The 21,318-nt window shown below is 38.9% G+C and overlaps 1 protein-coding gene across 2 annotated transcripts in view; it reads left to right on the top strand.

Annotated features, from left to right (window-relative positions):
* Positions 1-13,257: 13,257 nt before the first annotated feature.
* Positions 13,258-21,318, top strand: part of esamb (endothelial cell adhesion molecule b) — a 55,165-nt gene continuing 47,104 nt past the window's right edge. For both annotated transcript variants that reach the window (XM_075473231.1, XM_075473230.1), the window contains exon 1: positions 13,258-13,668. In XM_075473231.1, coding sequence (XP_075329346.1) covers positions 13,614-13,668 — 55 coding nt within the window. In that variant the 5' untranslated portion in view covers positions 13,258-13,613. The remainder of the gene's footprint in view (positions 13,669-21,318) is intronic.

Raw genomic sequence — 21,318 nt, 5'->3', positions numbered from 1 at the left:
AAATGTCAAATTGTTGGTCATAGTTGTGTCCCATAATACACAGTAGAAATTAGCATTCTCTTAGATTGCATACTGTTAGATTGTTACACCGATCGGCTTCTTGTTTGAAGTTAACAAGCTGTTTTAGCTTGATTAAAATAGTCTGCACTTTAAAACTCAGTCTGATTTGTTTGATATAAAGTTATCAATATGTTTAATTATTTTGTTGGTTGTTTGAACATAAACATTAATTTCAAGTTGAGCTTTCTTACTATAACTATCAATAAAATGTTGCTCTGGCAAAAGCTCAATTAGGAAGATCTGAAATCTCAACTGCTCTTATTCACTGGGGTTCGGGATTCCCACCCTTGCTTTTGCCACCTCCGCTTTCCCACACTGTTGGATTCACCTCATTCTTAATTCGACGTCGCTGCTTTGGCCCATCGATCTTCTTGCATGCTGTTTTGTTTTTTTCAACCAATCAGTAAGCTCTTTATTCTTTAAATGTTTCTCCTGCTCAGTAATTCTCCCTCCAGACAAACTTTCACGCAACCAACCTCCTCCCCATCTTCGCCTCCGTTTGACGCCAAGTGTGCTAAGAAGAAGCCCCTTTTTCCTTTTCTCAGCTCATCCACCACTAGCATCAAGACTAGAACAAATGCTTTTACAGTATGTGCTAAGGTTTCCTGTGAAATGTAGTGAAAGAATGACCAAACTCTTCCAATTATCATGATGCTTTGAACTTCAGAACTTCAGTTTTTTCACTGAATTTATTCAAAGAAACCAAACAGTATTTATATTATCTTCAAACTACGCAAAGAAAAGTATCTTGAACTTTAACTTTAACTTTATGACAAAGCTTGCTTAGACATATGCTGAAGTGCTGGTTTTCTTCCTTTAGAAAAATTACTTAGTGAAGTGCATGAATTCTCAACTGCTTGTACACTCAACTCATCATTTCAAGGCAAAAAAATACTTCTCAAATGAAATATTAACACTGAATATATGCTGGTAGTAGCACACAATAATATCCTCATTCTGGCACATATGAGCTTGATTGTTAAAAGTCCAAATTGAATGTTTTTGTCTTTTAATCAATCTGTCTTTTAGTTCAATGTATTGTGTGCTGAAGCAGTAATATCAACCTCAATAAATCGTGATTTTATTTATCTACTCCTGCATCCATAGCCCCACCTTTAAATGACTGAAATGGTCATTAACTTCACATTTCCATGATGCATACGGTGTAATTAGTGTCATGAATTTGTAGCTTCAAACAGCAGTGTTTACTGGTTTTGAAGTGTTTGGAACTTTAGATTTTGTTTTGGGGGAAATCACATTATACTGAAAAGCAATTAAAGCATAGCTTGTCTTGTTGGACTGAGACACAGAGACTGCATGAGTTGAGCTCCACTTAACAACATTATTCACTGATTCTGATATCTCCACAAAAAATGTATTCTCCGTTTCCACATCTTCAGCTGCTGATTGCTCGGTACAAATAGATCTCTCGTGTAATTGCCACTTATGCTTGAGAGCTCATTTATCTGAACTGCCACATTGCGTCACAGGCCTCAAGTCTCGCTTCTCCTCACTGTTTCAGTTATGAAAATATGTCAGAAATGCTCCTTATGAGCTAGGGCTTTAACACTGTTAATCTATTATCAGACCAAATGCCTGTCTTTGTTAACGTTGAACGTATTTTCTTTTTGTCCAGCTGTTTCTTATGTGCAGCTTCATCGACACGTCGAACACTATCTTCAACAGCATGTGGAAGCTTGTAATAACCTTGCTCAACACCACTTACTAAAGGAGCATTGAGCAGAGTGAATAACAAAGAGAGAGAAAAAGGATGATTTAACATTGAAAACAGTGGTCAAAGTAGCTGCTGATTCTGGCGGAAGCTCAGGGGGGCCATCTGCTGGTTTTAAGACATGGTTGCATATCTATACTATTATGGCATTACTGGAGGTGCTGACACTGAGGCAGGTTTTAAAATTAACCATAGCTCTTGGTTTGGCCACTGTAACAAAGTATATCAGCCCTCTTACATTTAAAATGTGCAGTAACTGAAATAGTTAGTTTGTATACGCTGAAATTATGTGCAACAGATAGCAGCATGTGTACAGAAAACATCAGGGTAAATTTATCAGTTTGGTTTTACAACTGAAGCCTGAAACTTCAAAATATTCTTTTCTTCTGCTCTTTAAGTTTGCCATCATTTTGTGTAAACGATGATACTTTTGTGTGTTTCTGTAATTCATCAGTAAAACATAAACATAATTCATGTTTTGGGTGCTATCTGTCTTCCTAATGCCCAGGCCCACAGACTGCTGTGGGTTTTAGGATTCTGCACAGCGATTACAGGACAGCTCTTCTGGAGAAATTTTACAGACTTTTTACCTGAAATCTACCAAGGCCATTTTCCCCACAGCCCACAGTGCTCCCAATGATGATGTGTTGCTTGCAGGATACCAGAACACACTTTGGCAAGTAGTCGATAATATATACGGACAAAAGAGGAGATTTGGGTTTGAAAATTTATCTGGGTGAAAACTACAGCTAAAGTGGAAAGCTGGAACAGTCCTAAACCCAGTATGGACAGTTGTATGAAAATGCTTGGTCATCGATGCTGGGAATATTACACATTTTGTTGATATCCAAAGTAACACTTGAGCATTTGACTAATCTTTTTGGTTGGTCTCAGAACTGGTTTGTTTGTAAAACATTCATAACTTCATAAGACTTTCACTGATTCACTCATTACAACTCGTAAGGCAGGTCAGTAATTGCACGAGGAGTCTGCTGATGACATTTCTACACCTTGAAAAATCCTTTGACTCTTCAAAGCTTGTGGTAACACTCACCACTGCTGAGCAACTGACTGGGGATCTGAAAAGAAAACTAATTGATGCCAACAAATCAGTGAAGGATTAAAACAGGCATCAAAGTGCTTTCAACTTGAAGTTTCCACTGTCTGAATGTCATTAAGAGATGGCAGGCAAGGGGAACTATAAGATGAAACTTCATGTCTGTTGAAAGGCAAATCAAAAGTGCCAAATAACTGCAAAGGAGCCGTGGGAAGCGTTACCTGAAACATCAGAGGTACAGCAATCTTCCACGGTGCAGCGTTGATACATATACAGAATCTACATGGAAGAAACATGAGAAGTAAAACTTACCAGCAACTTTATCACATAATGTATTTATGGAAAGCAACATCTGGATGAGACAGAATACTTCTAGAGACAGGATGACAAATTAAGTCAAAATTTAACTTTTTGTTTGGAATCAACCACGTTAAGTTTGGAGGAAAATAAAAAAAGAAATTTGTGAAAAGGAAACATCACTAACCATTAAGTATGATTTAGGAAATGTTCCGCTTTGGGGCTCTTTTGTTGCCATTGGGACATTAAAGTGAAAGTGACATGAAAGTGCATCAGAGTGGTAGTTCCACTCATTGTCAACAAATTCTGGATTCAAATGTTATGCTTTCAGATGAGGTCAGTTGAGAATATGAAACTGAAACCAGGTTGCCTTCAAGGCTGGACAATGATCCAAACTAGATCTTAACACCTGAATGTCTTTGTGTGAACAATCAAAAAGTTGTCACCTTGGAATCTGGAACTGGAGTGGACATTTTCCTCATTTCTCGAGATTTTGCAAACCAAATAATTTATGGCTTAAATGAAAAAGGAATGACACACAGTGAGTACAATTTTTATACCTGGGTATCAGTCGCACCACTGTGTTTTCATAAAGGGAAAATGTTATGATTAGGCTAGATTGCTGGAGTGGTGGTCGAGCTGCATCATTGCATCATATAGTCCAGGACTATATGAAGACACACAACAAACATCTTTTTGTGCACACACAATTCATACATTCTTCCTTATCTCTCTCAGCTTGTTGTTAACTTCGTCTAAAAAAAAAATCAAAGCTCAATTTCCTGGGTTGCTGTTATTACAGAAGTCGTGTTTGGAAAGAAAAGTTAAACGGATGAGGCTCATGTCTTTAACAATTTTTCATGCCTCTAATGTTGTGTATTGACCTTAATCCACTTTGTCTATATAAAGAAGAAAGTATTTGCTCCTACATAGATTTGGATTCAGTATTAGAAAAGTGAGTCTCATGTAAAAGTGTTGCTGTTTTCAGATCTCTTTTTTATTGGCAAGGCTCTCATATACAGAATCATTCCAAGAGACGTGACAAACCGTGACACAAATGTTCACGTGAGGTTGTATTCAGCCAGTTCTAAGACGTGCAAAGGACCAGATCGTTTCACACACACAAGCAACATAGTCTGTCATCCAGAACATGTTGCTCCAAAACACAATGTTGATATGTATAAAAGATAACATCTTTTTCAGAGAGAGCCTTACTTAAACCAGTAAGACTAATCCAAACTGCATTCTGCATGTATTTCAACAGTATGTCCTCATAGAAAAAAAGAGTCCCAGAACAAGACTGGCATGCCTGCTGCTTAGACCTGTCACATGTTAAAAAACACGACACACAAGGTGAGCATATCAAGGCTTTCTGTTTTACTGACATTTTACATTATATTCAAACTTTCCTGTAAAAAAGATTGTTCTTGTGATAGTAAAAAAAAAAAAATTAAAAAATGGGTGGATTCAAACTTACAGATAAAGGATGCATAAAATAAATGGCATCATCTCCCCCCTGAAAAATAATACAATCTTTGTCTCCAGCTTAGATGAGGTCATATTCACATTCTTTATTCTCATCCAAATCTAATATCCCCTGCAATGACAGTGGAGAGTTATAAATGACCAAAGACCAATTACACAGAGGGCTCCTATATCTTAATGTGGAAGACATCCAACCCCTCTCTCTCAGACAGACACACACACACACACACACACACACACACACACACAGATAATTCATAGACTGTCACTGTGCTGTGTGTCCATCCTGCACAAATGAGCATGTCAGTGTGGCCTCTTAATTTTTAATGGAAATGTAAGAGGAAAGCAGTCAATGTCCAGAGCAAACTAATAGCTCCAATTTCACAGTAAGAATCCTTCAAAGTCCTGTCAGCTTCAAACTCTAACGTTTCCAGCACATTGTGTGTGAGAAAGGATGGCTTCTGCACCAGAGAGAAGGATTCAATTAATAGAAATCAATGACACCAGAGAAAGATATGCAGGTAAAACTCAAATCTAATTCCAGTTCACTCAAGAAAGGAAAAGTCTTTTTATTTGCTTTGCTTTTTTTGCAAATGAATTTTTCCAATTTAAGTCTTTAGATGTGGCTCCTAACTTCACCAACTTTTATGTGTGTGTTTTAATTTTGTGCTCCTGATGGTTTAATGTGAGTGGGTGTGAAAAGTGTTCAGGTGAAGCAGGAATTCAGAATGTCACCACCATGATGACTGGCTGCTGTATATTCACAGCAAGATATGATTTACTGAAGAGGTCACTGAACTAAATAAAGACGACATTTGTAGAAATTTGGTGGAGATGGATTTTAATGCCATACACCAAAATGTCACCTTTTTCAAAATGAAATGGCAGCATGGTCAAGTGTAATCGAAAAGCAAGATCCATATTAGCACATGTAAAATAACTGCTACTACTATCATTTGCCAGCCACTTTACACACCACTTTATATCCTTTATAAGGACAAACTTAACAAATGCTCTCTTGAGCTGGGATTTTTCATGTTGCTTTTTTTTTTTTAAAGTCTTCCTGGTTTGTTTGATTTGGTATTGGTTTATACAGTGTTTGTCGAGTTTTTTTTCTTTATTTGATACTTTTCTTATTTTCTGTTTTATTTGTTCTGTTGCTTTTTTGATTGATTACCTTCCTCTGTATTTGTACTTCAAGGCTGGCAAGACAGAAAAATTTTAAAGGACAGGGATCAGACTGATTGGCTCAAAAATTAGCAGTCCATTTAACCAGAGTCATGATGAGAGTAACAGAAATTAGGTGTGTTGGAGTTTTAGAAAACCTATGGGACTTAGAAAAATGCTATACACTTTATGTGGCCAAGTCATATTAAGCCATTAAAGTGACAGCTATGTTAATGTTCCACAGTAGTCCCAAAATTCATTTTATATTGATTATTATAAGAGTTAAATGTTTATTAATGGATGCAAAAAAGGGGTTTTGAGAAATGCAGTGGGATTTTTCTCTGGTGAGGGAAAAATAGAAAAGCTGAGATGAAACTGAGTTTGAAGAGTTTATTCCAGGACACCAAAGCAGAATGGCCAAGCTATGACCTCTGAGAGATCAGTTAAAATCGGATGAAATATGCCTGAAACTGCTTACAGCAGGGAAATTTCCAGAGGCTGATACCAATAAACTCTTTGGGACTTTTCATGGTGCTTTTTTAAAAGAAGTGGGTAAGGCTCACTGAAGTCTGCGCTTATAAGATGAACAGAATATCTCACAATTTTGTCTGATTCATCCATCCATCCATTTTCGATACAAGCTTAATCGAGTTGAGGGTCGTAGGCATGACCCTATCCCAGCTATTGTTCGGCGAGCGGCAGGGTACACCAGTCCATCACGGGGCCACACAGGGACAAACGAACCAGCTGGTGTTCTTCCTGTGAGGTGACGGTGCTAAGCATCACATCTTCATGTCACCCCAATTCAATTCAACAATACATTGCTGCATGATCGGTTATTATCAAAGATATGCTACTGCTATTGATAGATTACAAAGTCACACCTGATTTAAGACCTGAGGGGTCAGTACTTTTGAGCAATATCACCCACTGTGGACTAGTTTTTCTACATTGCACGTTTTATGTTGCCTCATTAAAAAAGCAGCTTAAAACTTTTTTTTATTATTCAGATAAGCTTTTAGTTGAAAAGGGCTTTCATGGCATTATGTTTAAATGTTCTTATGTCTCTTCAAAAGTCTTTTTGATGCTTTTATGATTATTTCATATTCTAGCAGTTTATCATGATTTTCTACCATATAAATAAGCTCTCCTTACTGCCATTGCTTCTCACAAATCAGTATTTAGAACTCATGCTCAGACAGAGTCCTAATGGGTTGAACTCTGATGATCTCTTTATCTCTAATCTTAAAGTGTCTAGCATCGACAAATAAATATCATGTGAGGCCTCAGGGAGCTCCTCAGTCCCTGTGTTCTCTGTGTTTTTAAGTCTGCCACTGTGTTAACACGAAACTATAAATAATGAAAAAGCGTGAATAAGACTTTTAACTCGCAGTTTTAACATGTTCATTTGTTATGTGTATTGAATAAAGTAGTTAAAACGTGCATAAATGATATCACAAAATGTGTCTCTGCACTCCAATCCCATAAGTGTTCAAAAGTGTCAAGTCTTACTTACACTCAAACTTGTTCTGATTAGATACAATCTGTGTTTGGTGTTCATTATAAAAACACACTAACACAGAAAAACACTGTACCTGTTTGCATTTATCTCACGGGCACCGTGGTAAAGCCATTAAAGTAAGATTGGAAGAGTCAGACCTGACTATTCCTTTGTACCACAATGAGATGATCTAACGCTTAAATATGTGATAGTTTCCTTATTCATGTGTTCATAAATGTAAGCCACACTCCAGAAAGTCTAAGATGTAATTTTTTTTACAGATTTGAGGACGAGGTCATTTTTGTTCTGTTGCTTTCAATCTACAAACTCACCACCAGATGTCACTACATCCCTGTCACAGTGCCTTTATAGGAGTCAATCAATTGGGATTTTCACAACAATTTAAGTTAGGATGGCAACTAAAGGCCTACAGATGTAGAATATGAAATATAATATCAGCATTTCCATCCTGATCAGTTTTCCATAGAGGCCAATGAAAGTGTGAATTGATATGTGACATAAAAACTGTGTCACTATCATTGTTATTATTTTTTTATTTCACTTTTTTTTTTAAAAGTGCCTTCTGAGGAAACCGTAGCGTGTGTCTTCAGCAGGATCTTATGAGCTTGAGGGTGGATGACACGGGGGGCATAATGAGTTGGAGCTTTTCCTGAACAGATTTTAAATGGGTGGCTGAAATAATGCCATCAGTTCCTCATAACACCGTATTTTATTGGAAATTAAGGATTCAGCCACATTACACAATTTGAATGTCTTTAAACAAACTATCCAGTTAAACAGAATATAAGCCTGTGCCCACTGATTTCACATTCAGGTTCAACCTGTTAAAATGTGAACAGACTTGGTTAATTGACATCCTTTGTTATGGGTCACAGGTTAGATTCCTCGCCGTGGCCTTTTCTGGGCAGACATTACACGTTCTTACATGAATTTCCTCTGGATTTTTCCTCCGTCTTTCCAAAGACGTGCAGGTCAGGAGGTAAGACTAAAAACTGCCACCAGGCGCAATCGTGAGTGTGAATGACTGTTTGTCAGTCTGAATAAGCCCTGTGAGGGACTGCTGACCTGCTTTCTCTGCAGCTAAATAACTATTACACCCCTGTTAAAATAATAAAAAACAGAAAAAAAGAGTAAAAAAAAGAGTAAAAAAAACCACTAGGTGGCATAAAAGAATCAACAAAGCTTCGCTCTTTGCAGGGTGATCCATGATTCTGCTCTGTTCACTCTCTGTAAAATATGTGCAGACAGAGAGTAGGAAATGGTACCACAATGAAGTACTGTCAAGCTATCTAAGAGCTGACTGTCAAGGGTAGGTTACTTTTAACCATCTGGCATTGAGCTAACAACGTCTGTGCTTGCTTTAACAATAGATGTATTCAGGAAAACCTGAGGGAGAGTTCCTGCTCATAAAGATAGCCACTGAAAGTAACACAAATCAGAGAGATACTGAAGAAATCCACCTCAGAAACATTTCTAAATGTCATCTAAGATTAGATTCTGTCCTGTCAGTGTCTTTTCTTGCGGCATTTTATCATGTGCACGCTGCATGGAAGTGCAGGTAGTGGAGTCGTCTGTAAGATTGTTGCTGGATTAACCTCTAAAATGCACCTGACCTTGTGAAAATGTATTTTTCTCAAGGGGAACCTAACTCGAAATGCAAGCCCTGCAGTTTAAAATCAGTGCCTCTTTCAGATTTAGGCAATCAGTTATTGACACCTGGCACTGAGATCTAGATTTTGCATTCACATGCAGGCCTTAAAGTAAAAAAAAAAGGATCAATTTTGATTTTACACTAAAGGGGGACCTAACAATGAATAAAGCTACTATAAATCCAGTTATTAGTGTCATTCAGTCTAATGTCTGCTCAAGATCACAACACATCATGCACACTGCGGCTGTTTTTTTCCTCAAAAACTACCTCAAAAACATGCAAAATAGTTCATTTTTCATCTTTAATGCTACGGTAAAAAAATATTCACATAGTCCTTTTGGAACATTTATTTTACACTTGGGGTTTCTTCAGAGCTCCAGTATCTGGTTGCACTACCACCCGACAGAAAGCAAACATGTCTTTATTTTCAATATTTTAGTGCAGATAAATCTCCTGCTTTCCTTCACAGCTAAAGTTCTCCCTTCATCGAGGTAAAGATGCTCAATCTTTGATGAGGTGCAGAAACACATCTCAATTTAATCCAGTTAAGATAAACAACGGGCCAAAGTAAAGCCAAAAGACTATCAAGGTGAATCAAGGACTTTTTTTAACAGTGTCAGCAAACACACTGAAAATACAGTTATTTCTCGGGGGCACTGATTTGTAAATATAGCCAAATCTTATTTTAGAAAAAGAATTTTTGCATACCTTCTGATCCAGTAACAACTGGGGAATTCTACTCAAACACATTTTTTGTTTCCCCCCTATTCCCAAACGTCTTGTCTTATTTCTTATTCCCTCATTTATTTTTCAATAAATCCCTTACTCAAAAGTAGCAAACACATACAAATTATATGTTATTTTCTCCCTTTTGAAATGAGTCTCTTCTCAGTTGTTGACATCTACAGTAGGAGCACTTGTAAATATTGATCTAAATGTGGTAAATAAAGAATACATCAACTTTAAATTGCAAGCTGAAGTAATAAAATTGTTACCAAACAGACAGCCTGCCCTAACATGTGTAGATATTCTGGTATGTCCCAGCTGCAGCATCATTTATACAAGGTGTCATGACTTATTTAGACTGAATAATGTTGGGTCATATTTGAGTTCTGTAAGGGTGAGACAGAGCGGAACGGAAGAAAAACAGACCTCAGAAATATGTTCCATTCTTCAGAACGGGAGAAAAACAGGCCGCACAAAATGGATACACCATAAATAAATCAGAGAGAACTTCCTGTCTGACAGCGACTCTGCGGAAGTACAAAAAAAAACAGGTCGGGTGGCTTCGAATGTGTTTAATTGTGACACTTGGTGTGTGCCAAAATTTAGGGAATTCTCTCAGTAAAGATGCATTGCTTAATATTATGATAGTAATGCAACGCATTGATCCACCTGCAAATAATATTTGATCTTTTTGTGAGCTGTGCCACAACCTCAGATGTATCTTACATATAAGATCCCACAGCAGCTCCTGTTCTCTTGTATGAGCTGCACAGTGTGTCACTGTTTGATGTCTGACACTTTACTCTGCTACAAATCAAGTCATGTGGGGTACCTGAGCTGTTATTACACTGACATCAGTATGAGTGCATTTTTGGGTTGTTTTCAGGGGAACAGTTCAACATTCCTGAATACAGTCAACATTTTTGTACTTATAATGGATCAAATAACAGAATCATGCGGAAATGGTTTAAAATGGTTTAGTAATGGCCTAATCCTAATAAGGATTTTATCTAATTAGGCAAGTTTTCTGGCCCACGGTACTGTTTTCACTCACCGTCATTGTGGCACCTGGCTATTTTCAGTGAAAAAGCTCTGAAAACCCCCCATACACAAGAAAAAAACCTCCTCAGCATGAACAGCAGTCACAGTCAGGAGCTGGTGAACATAGAGAAATTGTTTTCAGTTGAAGAGACAAACATTGCCCCAGAACAAACTCCATATCTGTTGGAAGTCTAAACAGACAACTGTTCTCCACCAAGGAAAGTGTAAAGGTTTAAGAGCCAATTAACTACAGCTGAAAATGATTTATTACAAGCATAAAGTATTTTATTAAAATGTCATGAGACAATGTTCAGAAAACAGCTGCACTGAGAAAACAAAGACAGCAATAAATTATGAAGGCAAGTTCTTTCCGTGTTCTTATGGAGTTTTCTGTGTGCTAATTTGTGAAACACTGTGCTAACATCTGGCTTCTGAGAGCAATGGAAAAGTGTTTAATCTGCATTCAGTACTGTGTCCAATGAATCTTCAGGTACCACAGGTTTTTATCTGCTCCGGCTCACCACAGCACTGATGGGAAAACAGCACACGGCAAGTTTCAGTGAAGATGCTGCAGTTTGAGCTACAGGAATGGGCACAATTCCCTCATCCTTTACAGAAATACATGTTTACCTGACGTAGTGTGTCACATGGAGGTTCTGAAGCTTATAACAACAAATCGCAGACAAAAAGAGATAAGACTGATTGATTTCCATCTCTTTGTAAAATAGCTGGAAGCTTACTCTCTGTCCCGCTCTGTGGGGTTGACGTCCACAAAATAATAAACTAGCGTTCTCATCTCGTACTTATCTGTGGTCCAACTGTGAAACTGTGGTCCAACACAGCCCGCAGGATACAGGCAGGAGACAGTGTAATGACATCCCTTCATGTTGTTGTGGGCTTGTCCCCTGGGAGATAATAAAGTCAGGCAAAGTCTAAATGAGTTGTGGCCCTCAGAGCCCTGAAGATAGTAGTAGTAGTATCGGCAATGGAAAAGGAGTTTATTTCTAATTTTAGTGATTATACCTGCATTACAAGCAGCTTTTTTTGTAAGAACATAGACTAGCAGAGCATTTCCAACCTGGGACTGGAGTGCATCCATGACATCCAAATTAAATTCAAACAGTCAGGGTTTCATACTTAATAAACCTAAAGAAAAACAATTCTGTCAACTAAAAACGTACGGTTAACTTTTCAGGGTTGGCGATGTTCAATCAGGTTTTATCTAAAATGGGCATCAAGCAGGACAGGATTAGGACAGTCGTGTACTGTTAGAAGTTTCTTTATATCTGCACTCCCCTGCATCCCAGTGTGAGAGTCTCTATGGTTGCTTTGCTCCTCTTATTCTGTCTTTTTTTGTGAATTGGTTTGTTTGTGTTTTTGTGCTCACAAACTCCTCAGCTGGCAGTAGGTCCCCCCTGATGGACCCGACCTTGATATAAGCAAGCGCCAGCGAGGAGAAGTAAGGCTAACTAGTATGTTTCCAGGATACTGAAGTAAATGGGGCAAACGTGTGACACTACAAACATTTAATTTGAAGGCATAAGAGATCATGGAAAACAAGTGACTGGATACATAATATTGATGAACAAATTTGAGTGACCACGCTACCGATGCACCATCTCACAGTTTAAAAAAAAAAGCCACCCATCCACCTGATTTTATGAAATTCTGCAGGAGAGTTTTTGCCTCTCATTTCACACACACACACACAAAAAAATCTGCAAGGCCATCATACTTCCTCCTGTGATCAAAAACACAGTCAAGTGTTAGAGACTTTCACTCAGAGTGGGTAATGAAGTTCAAGCTTTTTAGCCTCATGTTACAATTTATTTTCTATTTTCTATCTTTGTTTATGATTTCTCCATCTTTATTTCGTTCAAAAGTGAATGCATGATGACCTAATGAATGAATAAATGTAGGAAACCAATGAGAAACACATATATTTCTGAATGTTAATTCACTGTTACTTCATATATCAATTGATGTGCCACTAGTTTAGCTGGTTTCCACAAAATACTGAATTCAGATGTGTAAGAAGGAGCTATAACATATGCCTACCCACCTACCAGAGAACTGAGTCACTGGTTCTGATCAGTGGGGGATAGATGCACTTAAAGATTAGAATATGACAACAGGTGTAGAAAGGCTTCAGTCAGGTGTGCATTGGTCCTGTTCTGCTGTTGTGGCATCTTTCAGTTTCAGATGTAAAGTTTATTAAGAATGTCTTGAGCAATGTTGTGGTTTCAACACAGACAGTTTTAGTCTGTGTTGTTTTCGGGCAGCGGGGTGTTTGTAGGGACCTCGCTGTGTTTGGGTGGATTAATGAATGTTTAATTCCACAGAAGCATACAACAAGGGAGGAAACGTAAAGAAATAACCTTGTTTCATTGCACTTTGGAGCCCTGATACTTGGCTTTTTTCTTCGATGCACAGCACAATTACTGTTTGTTGCCAGGGGGCGACACCGAGCAGCTCAGGTGGGTGAATAAGCTCCTACAGTTTACTGTGAGATCAGAGCAGTGCAAGCGGCAGCAGCACACACACCCGCAGAGGACCGGCAGCATAAGTGGAGGTGTGGTTACCTGAATTCAAAGCCGCAAGAAAGAAAGAAAAGAAAACTTGAACAGTGTTTTTGCCTCCTCCGGTTTGTGCTGTGAAGGAGCGGAACCGCCTGTGCGCTCAGCCATGTCAGCCGCTTGCAGGCGGGATGGCAACAGGAGCGGGAGCTTTACTTGCAGACGTCGCCTCTCTGATTTCTTTAGTGGACAGTTAATTGTTACCTGAAGACAATTAGAGGCAGCAGTTTCGGGGAGTGCGCGACTGTTTGGTGCCAGCTTTCAAAGAAGCTGCTGGAGGAGCCGGTGGATGTTGCGCCATGGAGATGAAGAGGGGATTTCGGGCCATACTGATGTTGATGTGGATTTTTCCAGGTAGGCCAATTAATCAATTAATTTGACGAACGAAAAGCCGCGTGACTCTCCAGATGGAGTTTATTAGCACCTTGAAAAGTGTTTTGATTGGATTTTCTTTTTTAAAGGAAAAATGATGGTTTCTATAGAGTCAAGACTTTCCTTTTAAAAGCTTTCTTCAAACTCCACATTTGAGCTCAAAGTGAAAAAACCCATCAACACTGCTTCCCTTTTACCCACCTTACTCCCTACATAACACTCAGTTTTAATGTTTAATTGTGATGAATAAAGTTGATAACTTTACTCTGACCCCATGGCCTGTACACTTGTCTTCTCCAGATTTCGGTGCAAGTTGTTTTAAACCCCAAAGGAGTATAAATGGATTCAAATGCATCACTCACATTAATTCCCGCAAGGCTTTTAAGCATTTAGTTGCCAGCTCAGATCCCAAATAAGTGTCTTGGGGAGCCCAAAGCTCTTCCTCCTTCTTCCTCCTAGAACTTTTTTTGAATATAAATGCAGGAACAAGCTTGCAGACAATTCATGAAATAAGCCCTATGTAATTTTCATTGCCGTGAATTCCACTGTGGCTGTGCCTGCTTGTGTGTGTGTATGTGTGTTTTAACAGGGCTCCCCTTTTAAGCTCACAGCAGAGTACTCTTCATCTTAACAGGGCATAATGTTGCTGCACGCTTGAATGCTCCATTGAATTTCAAGCAAGTCAAACATTGTTACTTTTCTGCTTTCTTTTGACTGTTATTGTCCCCTGTGAGGTTAGAAATAGCATAAAAGCACAAGTCCACCTGAAGGAGCAGTATGTCAGTAAAAAAAGTCTAGCTGAGAAATCCCAGCTGTCAAATTAAGAAGGCTTACTTAATGGTATTGGTCATACAGGTTCAAAATCCTGCACAAAGCATTGGCTTTTAACTGCTGTGGCTTGTGTGCATAAATAGCAACAGTACGGAAATGATCTTCGTTTTGGAGAAGATCCCATTTAATAATGTTTGGCAAAAAGAAGCATTCAGTTTAGATGCTGAGTTTTGGTTACCATTGATTTTTTTTTTTCCCTCTCTCTTGTGACCACATGCTGTGCATCATCCTCTGCTCCAAAAAGCGTCTCTGACTTGGCCATTCTTGTTCCTGTCAACTGTGCTGCCGCATAGTTTCTTCCCAGATGTTGGCTTCCCCTCAGTGTGGAAATCAGACGTTTGTTTCAGCTTGTGTTTTTATGTCAGGATTTGTTTGGTTCAAACTGGAGGTCTAACCGAAAGCAGCAGAAAATGTCTGTATCACAGCCTTCTTTGACTCACTTTTGAGCTCTGAAATGACGTTAGCCATTATTTGCTCTCTTTTAGCAAAACAGAGGATACCTGGATTAGAATTTGCGGCTTGAATAATGGGCTTCTGCATTGCAAATTGCTGTCGCGTGTTCATTACATCAGCCTTGCCTTGATTTGTGCTAAGTGGAATGAAACGAATGAACTCAGCTTGCAGCTCACTGAAGAGCAACTCCAGCCGCTTTCTGTTCTGATGATCAAATGGTTTTCTTAATTTGGACCATGGATTTCGTCTTTCAGTTTAGCAGCCTGTCAGGCCGATCCTTTGGCTCAGAAAAGTGTCTGTCCGAATTGAGCTAAGATGAGAAAAGACAGCCCAGCATGTACTGATATAACTCAACATACAGTAACTCATTGGCTTTACATGAAAAGAACCATGACTAATTGGTCTGTAGAATAATTCCGTTAATACTTGGCTGCCTTTGGGATCCTGTTTTGTACCCATTAACTGCAGTGAATCTGATCCTAGCTGTACCATTATGTAGCTTATGTCTGTACTCAGACACACTGCTGCCCATCAGATAGCTCAGATTGACTTGAACATGGCGAAAAGGTGACTTGGTGTGCCAAACTCGCCTCCCCCTCTTGGGCCAGGCTATTAAAATATTGTCATGTCTTCAGCTGATGTGTTTACTGACTGCTGATTTATAATAAGACTGGAGCCACTTGGCTTTGTTGTAAGCTGATGTTTGTGAGCCAGCTATATCCCCTTTCAGAGAAGAACTCGCAGGGCTTAGGGTAATTCTGATTATGATTAACTAAACAAGAAATTAGTCGGTCATGGTCCTGAGTTGGAACAAACAGCATTCCCAGCAGGCTTCTGCACGAGAATTAAATATCAGTGTGCAAAGCTTTGGCAGGCCTCAGCAGCTTCCAGAGGATGGAAATAAAGAGCCTTAGTCCAGTTGGGCTGGGTGATATTCACAGTTGAACTTATACTGATGCCAGTGCTGATACATGGAATTTAATACCAGCCCCTACCAGTACCCTTGTCAGGGCTTTACTCTCTATGTAATACTGAACATTTCATTTATTGTGATGTGGTGAGGTTGGAGGGTAACAAAGAGCTCAGAAAGAGCTCAGAGGATGATGTTTGTGTCCCAACATTTCTTTCCTTTTTATGTTTATGTGCAGCAAGTCACTACAACAAGTTAATGTTAAGGAAAGTCAGCATTGTCCTGACTGTGTTGGATTTCATCAGCCTGGTGGAGAGTCTTGCCTTTTCTGTCTTTACTTACACATGTTCAACTACTCTGGTGCGAGACTTAAACCAAGGTGACAAACAGGAACTTAGCAGACGTAGTCTGGTACAGCCACAAGGTCTATTTGGTGTTCTTACAAGTACAAGATTTTTATGTTTTAGTGACAATTACACAAAAACAATGACGATTTTCCCTGTCTGCATGTCAAGAGCTATAGCCTTTAGAGGCAAGACAAACTTTCTTTTTGCCCTGAGTACAGAAACAAACAACTTGTGTTGTTAATATTAGATAAACCTTGCTCTCAATGGGCTAATTCTCTGATGTATCAATCTTTCAGGTGGTATTTAATTATGTATCCATCTCTTTAAAATGCTCATTGTCACACTGTAGGTCCACCGTGGAAATACTCAGCCATGACAGAGGCTGCTTACCCCTGTCATTTTAGTCTGACAGCATAGAAGAAACCTCAGGGCTTGTCAATGAGGTTGAAAACTGGATTTTCTTAGGAGTTCTTTGATGGTAGCAGCAAAAAAAAAAAAAAGATGTTTTTTTTTCCCATAAGGACACCTCAAAAGAGGCTATTCTGTGTGACTATAGTATGTGAGTATATCTTTATTTATTGATTTGGTGTTTCGTTTTGTTTATCGATCCTGGAATTGATTGTCAGTTCTGTGTCAGTGTTTAAAAAGAAAAGACAAAAAAACTTTAAAAAATCCAAAGGTTTTTTTTCACTTGCTTTCACTAGGTTTTTTAGTACAATACCCCAAAATATTCAGAGCACAGTGGTCTCTGATAATAAAAGATATGAATCTAAACATTTAAAGCCTTGAAGCAGGGAACATCTGGCATTTTAGTTCTGCTTTTGTTTGAGAAATGACCTAATTCAATCCCAAAAATAGTTGCTGATTACCTTTCTGCTGACAAACTCGTGAATTTAATGCTGTTCGCCATTCAAAGTGCCTCAGCCTTCTCCCCTCCTGCTGGCTAATAAGCAGAAATAAAACATGTGAGCGTGTTAGTTATCGCTCGTCCTTGTCAGCTGCCCAGACAAAAACCCTGATCTTGTACATCTTCCGAGGCCCTTGTATTGGGCTGAATTGATCTTTTCTGGTGTAAGCTGTTAAATTGCCACCAGTTTCATGGACTGTTACATCTGGGAGGCTGACACATACCTCAGTGTGGGTGTTTGATGAGGGAGCCTAATTGACCATAGTCCTCTCTGCTTGTCATGAACTCACAGAAGACCCCTGCAGAGGGTACAGAAAGACAGGAGTCAGAAAGAGCCAAAGCTACCAAAAAGGATTCTCTCAAGTAAAACTAGGTCAAATTAATTGGCTTACGCTCACCACACAATGAAGAGGACAGTGGCGAATAGAGATATGTTCCCACGCACAACAGCTGCTGTATGTTTGACTCCATATTGACACGGCTGTATGAGAACATCAAGTTCACGGCGTGGACAGTTGCAGCAGCGTTGACAGGCGTTGATTGAAGCTCTGCATGCCGGCTCACTGAGCTTGTATGACTCTGAGGCAGACAGTCTGGGATGGAAGTAAAAAGGATGTTAACTATGATGCAGTACAGCAGTACATGCAGGCTAATCCAAATGCAAAAAAAGAACATACTTTATATATTTCTGTGTATATATATTGCATTCTGCCATTGTTTGTTACGATTAACCATTTGGGTTTGCTTCTATTATCACATCTGGTCATGCACATTTTAGCTGCACATTTTCTCCCAACATCGGGAAGAAAAACATGGCACACAATGTTAACCGTTGCGCTCACAAACTATTGTGCATTTTCCTTGTTGAGTGGCTCACTTTGATGTTTGGTACACTGACTGCATTAGTGATTTTCTGTCCACTGCACACAGTCTAGTAACTCTCAACATTGTGCGGCTGTATTCTGTTTAAAAAGGAATCATTTAAAACAGTAACTCAACCTCTAACTACAGAGAAAGTGGCAAAGAGTGATTATTTTATCAGCATGACGGAACCTCATTAATCTTTAAAGGACAGTTCCGGAGTATTTAAACCTTGGCCCTATGTTCCTGTCTTGTTCCTGTCTTGTGAAATTTCTATAACCAGGGGAATTCAAAGTAAATGCCTTGATGAACTGACACTGAAACTGTAGACTATATCAGCTATCTTGGCTGAGTCAGGTGGCAATTGGTTTTTGTCCCAGCAAAGACCACCGGACTTTATTTCTTGGTTCTTGAATTTGTCCACCTTTGTCCATGCTTCTTTTCAGGCTTATAAGCTGCAGTTGTCACATGAACATTTTTAACCCTGAAACTCCTCACCAGTCTGACTGATGAATTAGCCATCTGCTTATTACTTTACATCCAAGCTTGTATTGAGGTTCAGGTTGGGTGTTTAAATGCACCCTGACTGTGGGACGTAGCTTTGGTTAAGATGGACTAACACTCGTTTGGAATCATCTATTGAGCTTACATGTAAGGTAACCCCGGTGAAGTTATCTTCACCACAGTGAAGTTGCTCTACTGTTGACATCTGCCTGCTGCTTGCGGTGCTAACATGATCTGGTAAGTGCCATGTTTTATGTTTATATTATGTACTGGTCTGTGATCTAACCTGCATTGCTCAAACTGAATAATAGTGATTTGACTTAAACCCAGCTTTGAGCACTCGCGTTGCCCTCAGGCTTTCTTTGAGATGGTGCAGCCCTCGTCTTTATTTAACAATGGAGATCTATGTTTTTAAGTCAACACTAATCCCATTATTTAGAAGGAATATCGGCCGAAAATGATCAGAGCAACCTTAATGTAGCCTAACCTTTGTGTCTGACCACATTATGAACCTGACAAATAACAGAAGAGAGGGCGGGGGGTGACTGGTTGCAGGAGGACACAAGTATAAACATGGGGGCAAAGCCTGCAAGATGGTTGGGTTTGCAATGGACTTTTCTTAAGGGGGATGATTACCGTCAGTCAAATAAGAACAGGAGAGGCACATTTTCGTTAAAGTGATAATCGACAATTGTATAAAACTACCGCATGTCACACTTGAGCAGCAGCAAGTCAGTCCAAAGCAAACACAGCCAAAACCAAAAGTGAAGCCCAAGGTGCAACCTTTCAAACAGGTCATGCATCTCTCTATTGAAGAAAAAGCAGATGAATAGTGACTCAGATTGTATCCCCGTCTTTTTAAATTTTTTATTGGCTTGATTTACTGTGAATTTAAACTGAACAGTCTTGCCTTGCTGTTTTTCTACCTTATTTTTTTAGATTTGATGGTTATTTTTGTACATTTATAGTATTTTAAGCACCCACTGTTTCATGTTTTATTTACTGTTTCCTATGCTTGCCTGTTTTTGTGTTTAATATATTAGTATATTAACCTTGCTTGATTCATCAGTCATTTTATTCATCAGTTTTTTATTGTGTGTTTGCACTTAGTAACACTGTTTTTTTGAGTACTTTTCAAAGAAACTTTACAGTAATTTTTTAATTTAAGAAAGATCATCAATATATTGTTATATATTCACATGACGAGTGTTCTGCCATATCAAGGTTTAAATTATAATACTTGATATTTTCCTTATTAAAGATAGTTTCAAAGGCCAAAATCTTACGTATCAAATGGCACGAAAATTATTTTAAGATGCTAGTAATACAGCCCTCCTGGAGGAAAGTGACTGTTTTCTGGCTTCTGTTGTTCAGACAGTTTTCTGTAAGAGTCCAACAAAGATTTCAGTTTATTTTAGGAAAAAGGGAATCTGTTGTGTAACAAACAGTTAAATTTGTGCAGTTGCAACCAAAGTCATGAAGAATGCACAAAGCCAATCGCTCAGACTTTTATCATCATAGTATGCAGAAGATGGTTTTAAATGTGTTGATTTATCAGCATAGTTAGATTCACATGAGAAAAGGGGGATCCTTCCAGCATGGATAATTAGAAAATGTACGCTTGGATACATGTAGCAACATCAACATTTTACCTCAATGACAGAATTTCACCTCATTAACTCCGACTGCTCACAGCCGTGAATCGATGTCAGGCACGCTTTGTGTCAGACTTTGTTAAATAGTAATCGCTTTTGACGCTTTATTTAATTTAGATTCTCCTGCCTACGGGTTGTGATTTTGTTAAATATGGGTTGTGCAAATTAAAGCATACATTTAACGCAATGAGTCACAAAGAAGCCTCGACAGACTGAGTGTGTGGGAAAGCCTAACAGTTGTGCTTCACCATCACATCGCTGTCCGTGGTCACTAATGATGTGTCCACCAGTGACCATTCTGCTCCATCCACCGGGAGAGGACACAGTCTGCACACATTTTACCAATTATACTCATTTGGCTGTTCGATCTCACTTCAGATATTTTGCCCTCACAGCTTCTGAATCGCAGCTGTGCGAAGGAAAAAGCATCCAAATGAGGCGAGCTGTGTTAGTACCGCCGCTGGTCTCCTTCCTGATCGTAGGCGATAAATTATGAATCTTAGCGGAGTGTGTCATTTGCACCTTGGGTGTGGGCGAGGGTCACGATGAGACAGACCAGGTGCACTCTGGGAAAATGGCACACACTAATGAGATACGATCCCTCTGTAAATGAGACCTTTGCTCTGGTTAGAGTTGAGAGACCAGGCGTACACACACCCACACACACAACACAAGACTTCCAACTATCATCTGCTGCAGCAACTGATTTGCCAAAAAGCATTTTGGCAAAGTTTTCAGACAAAGAAGGTCTTTAATACTGATGTTCATGGCTGTGAAAACAGCTTTGAACTGCAATTGATTTAGTTTGCAGTTTTTCACAAATGCTTGAAACTGAAAATAACGTAGCATTTTTAAGCTTAATAACAGTTGATTTCTTTTTTTTTTTAATATGTTTTCTTTAATCCAAAGAGGAAGATTAATTTTCAAGGGTAAAAGGCATGAAAATTCCTGACCTCTTCAAGAAAAGAAACACCCTTTTTTTTTTTTTGTACTTTGTACTTTTGCAGGTTTGGAAATTGGTTGTCTGGTGAGCAGATGAGTTTTGCACTAAGACGCTGAAAGATTATAGCTCTGTGAGGCCGTTAGGGAAGGAGATGGTTTTTCTCTTTGTGACGTTTTGTGGGTTTTCTGCTAAGCTGCATTGGTGATAGGTTAGTTTTAGAA

Source organism: Odontesthes bonariensis, chromosome 9 (genome assembly GCF_027942865.1).
Source record: "Odontesthes bonariensis isolate fOdoBon6 chromosome 9, fOdoBon6.hap1, whole genome shotgun sequence".
NCBI classification, from domain to species: domain Eukaryota; kingdom Metazoa; phylum Chordata; class Actinopteri; order Atheriniformes; family Atherinopsidae; genus Odontesthes; species Odontesthes bonariensis.
Note: the sequence above shows the minus strand (reverse complement) of the source record. Positions and strands in the feature narration are given on the sequence as shown.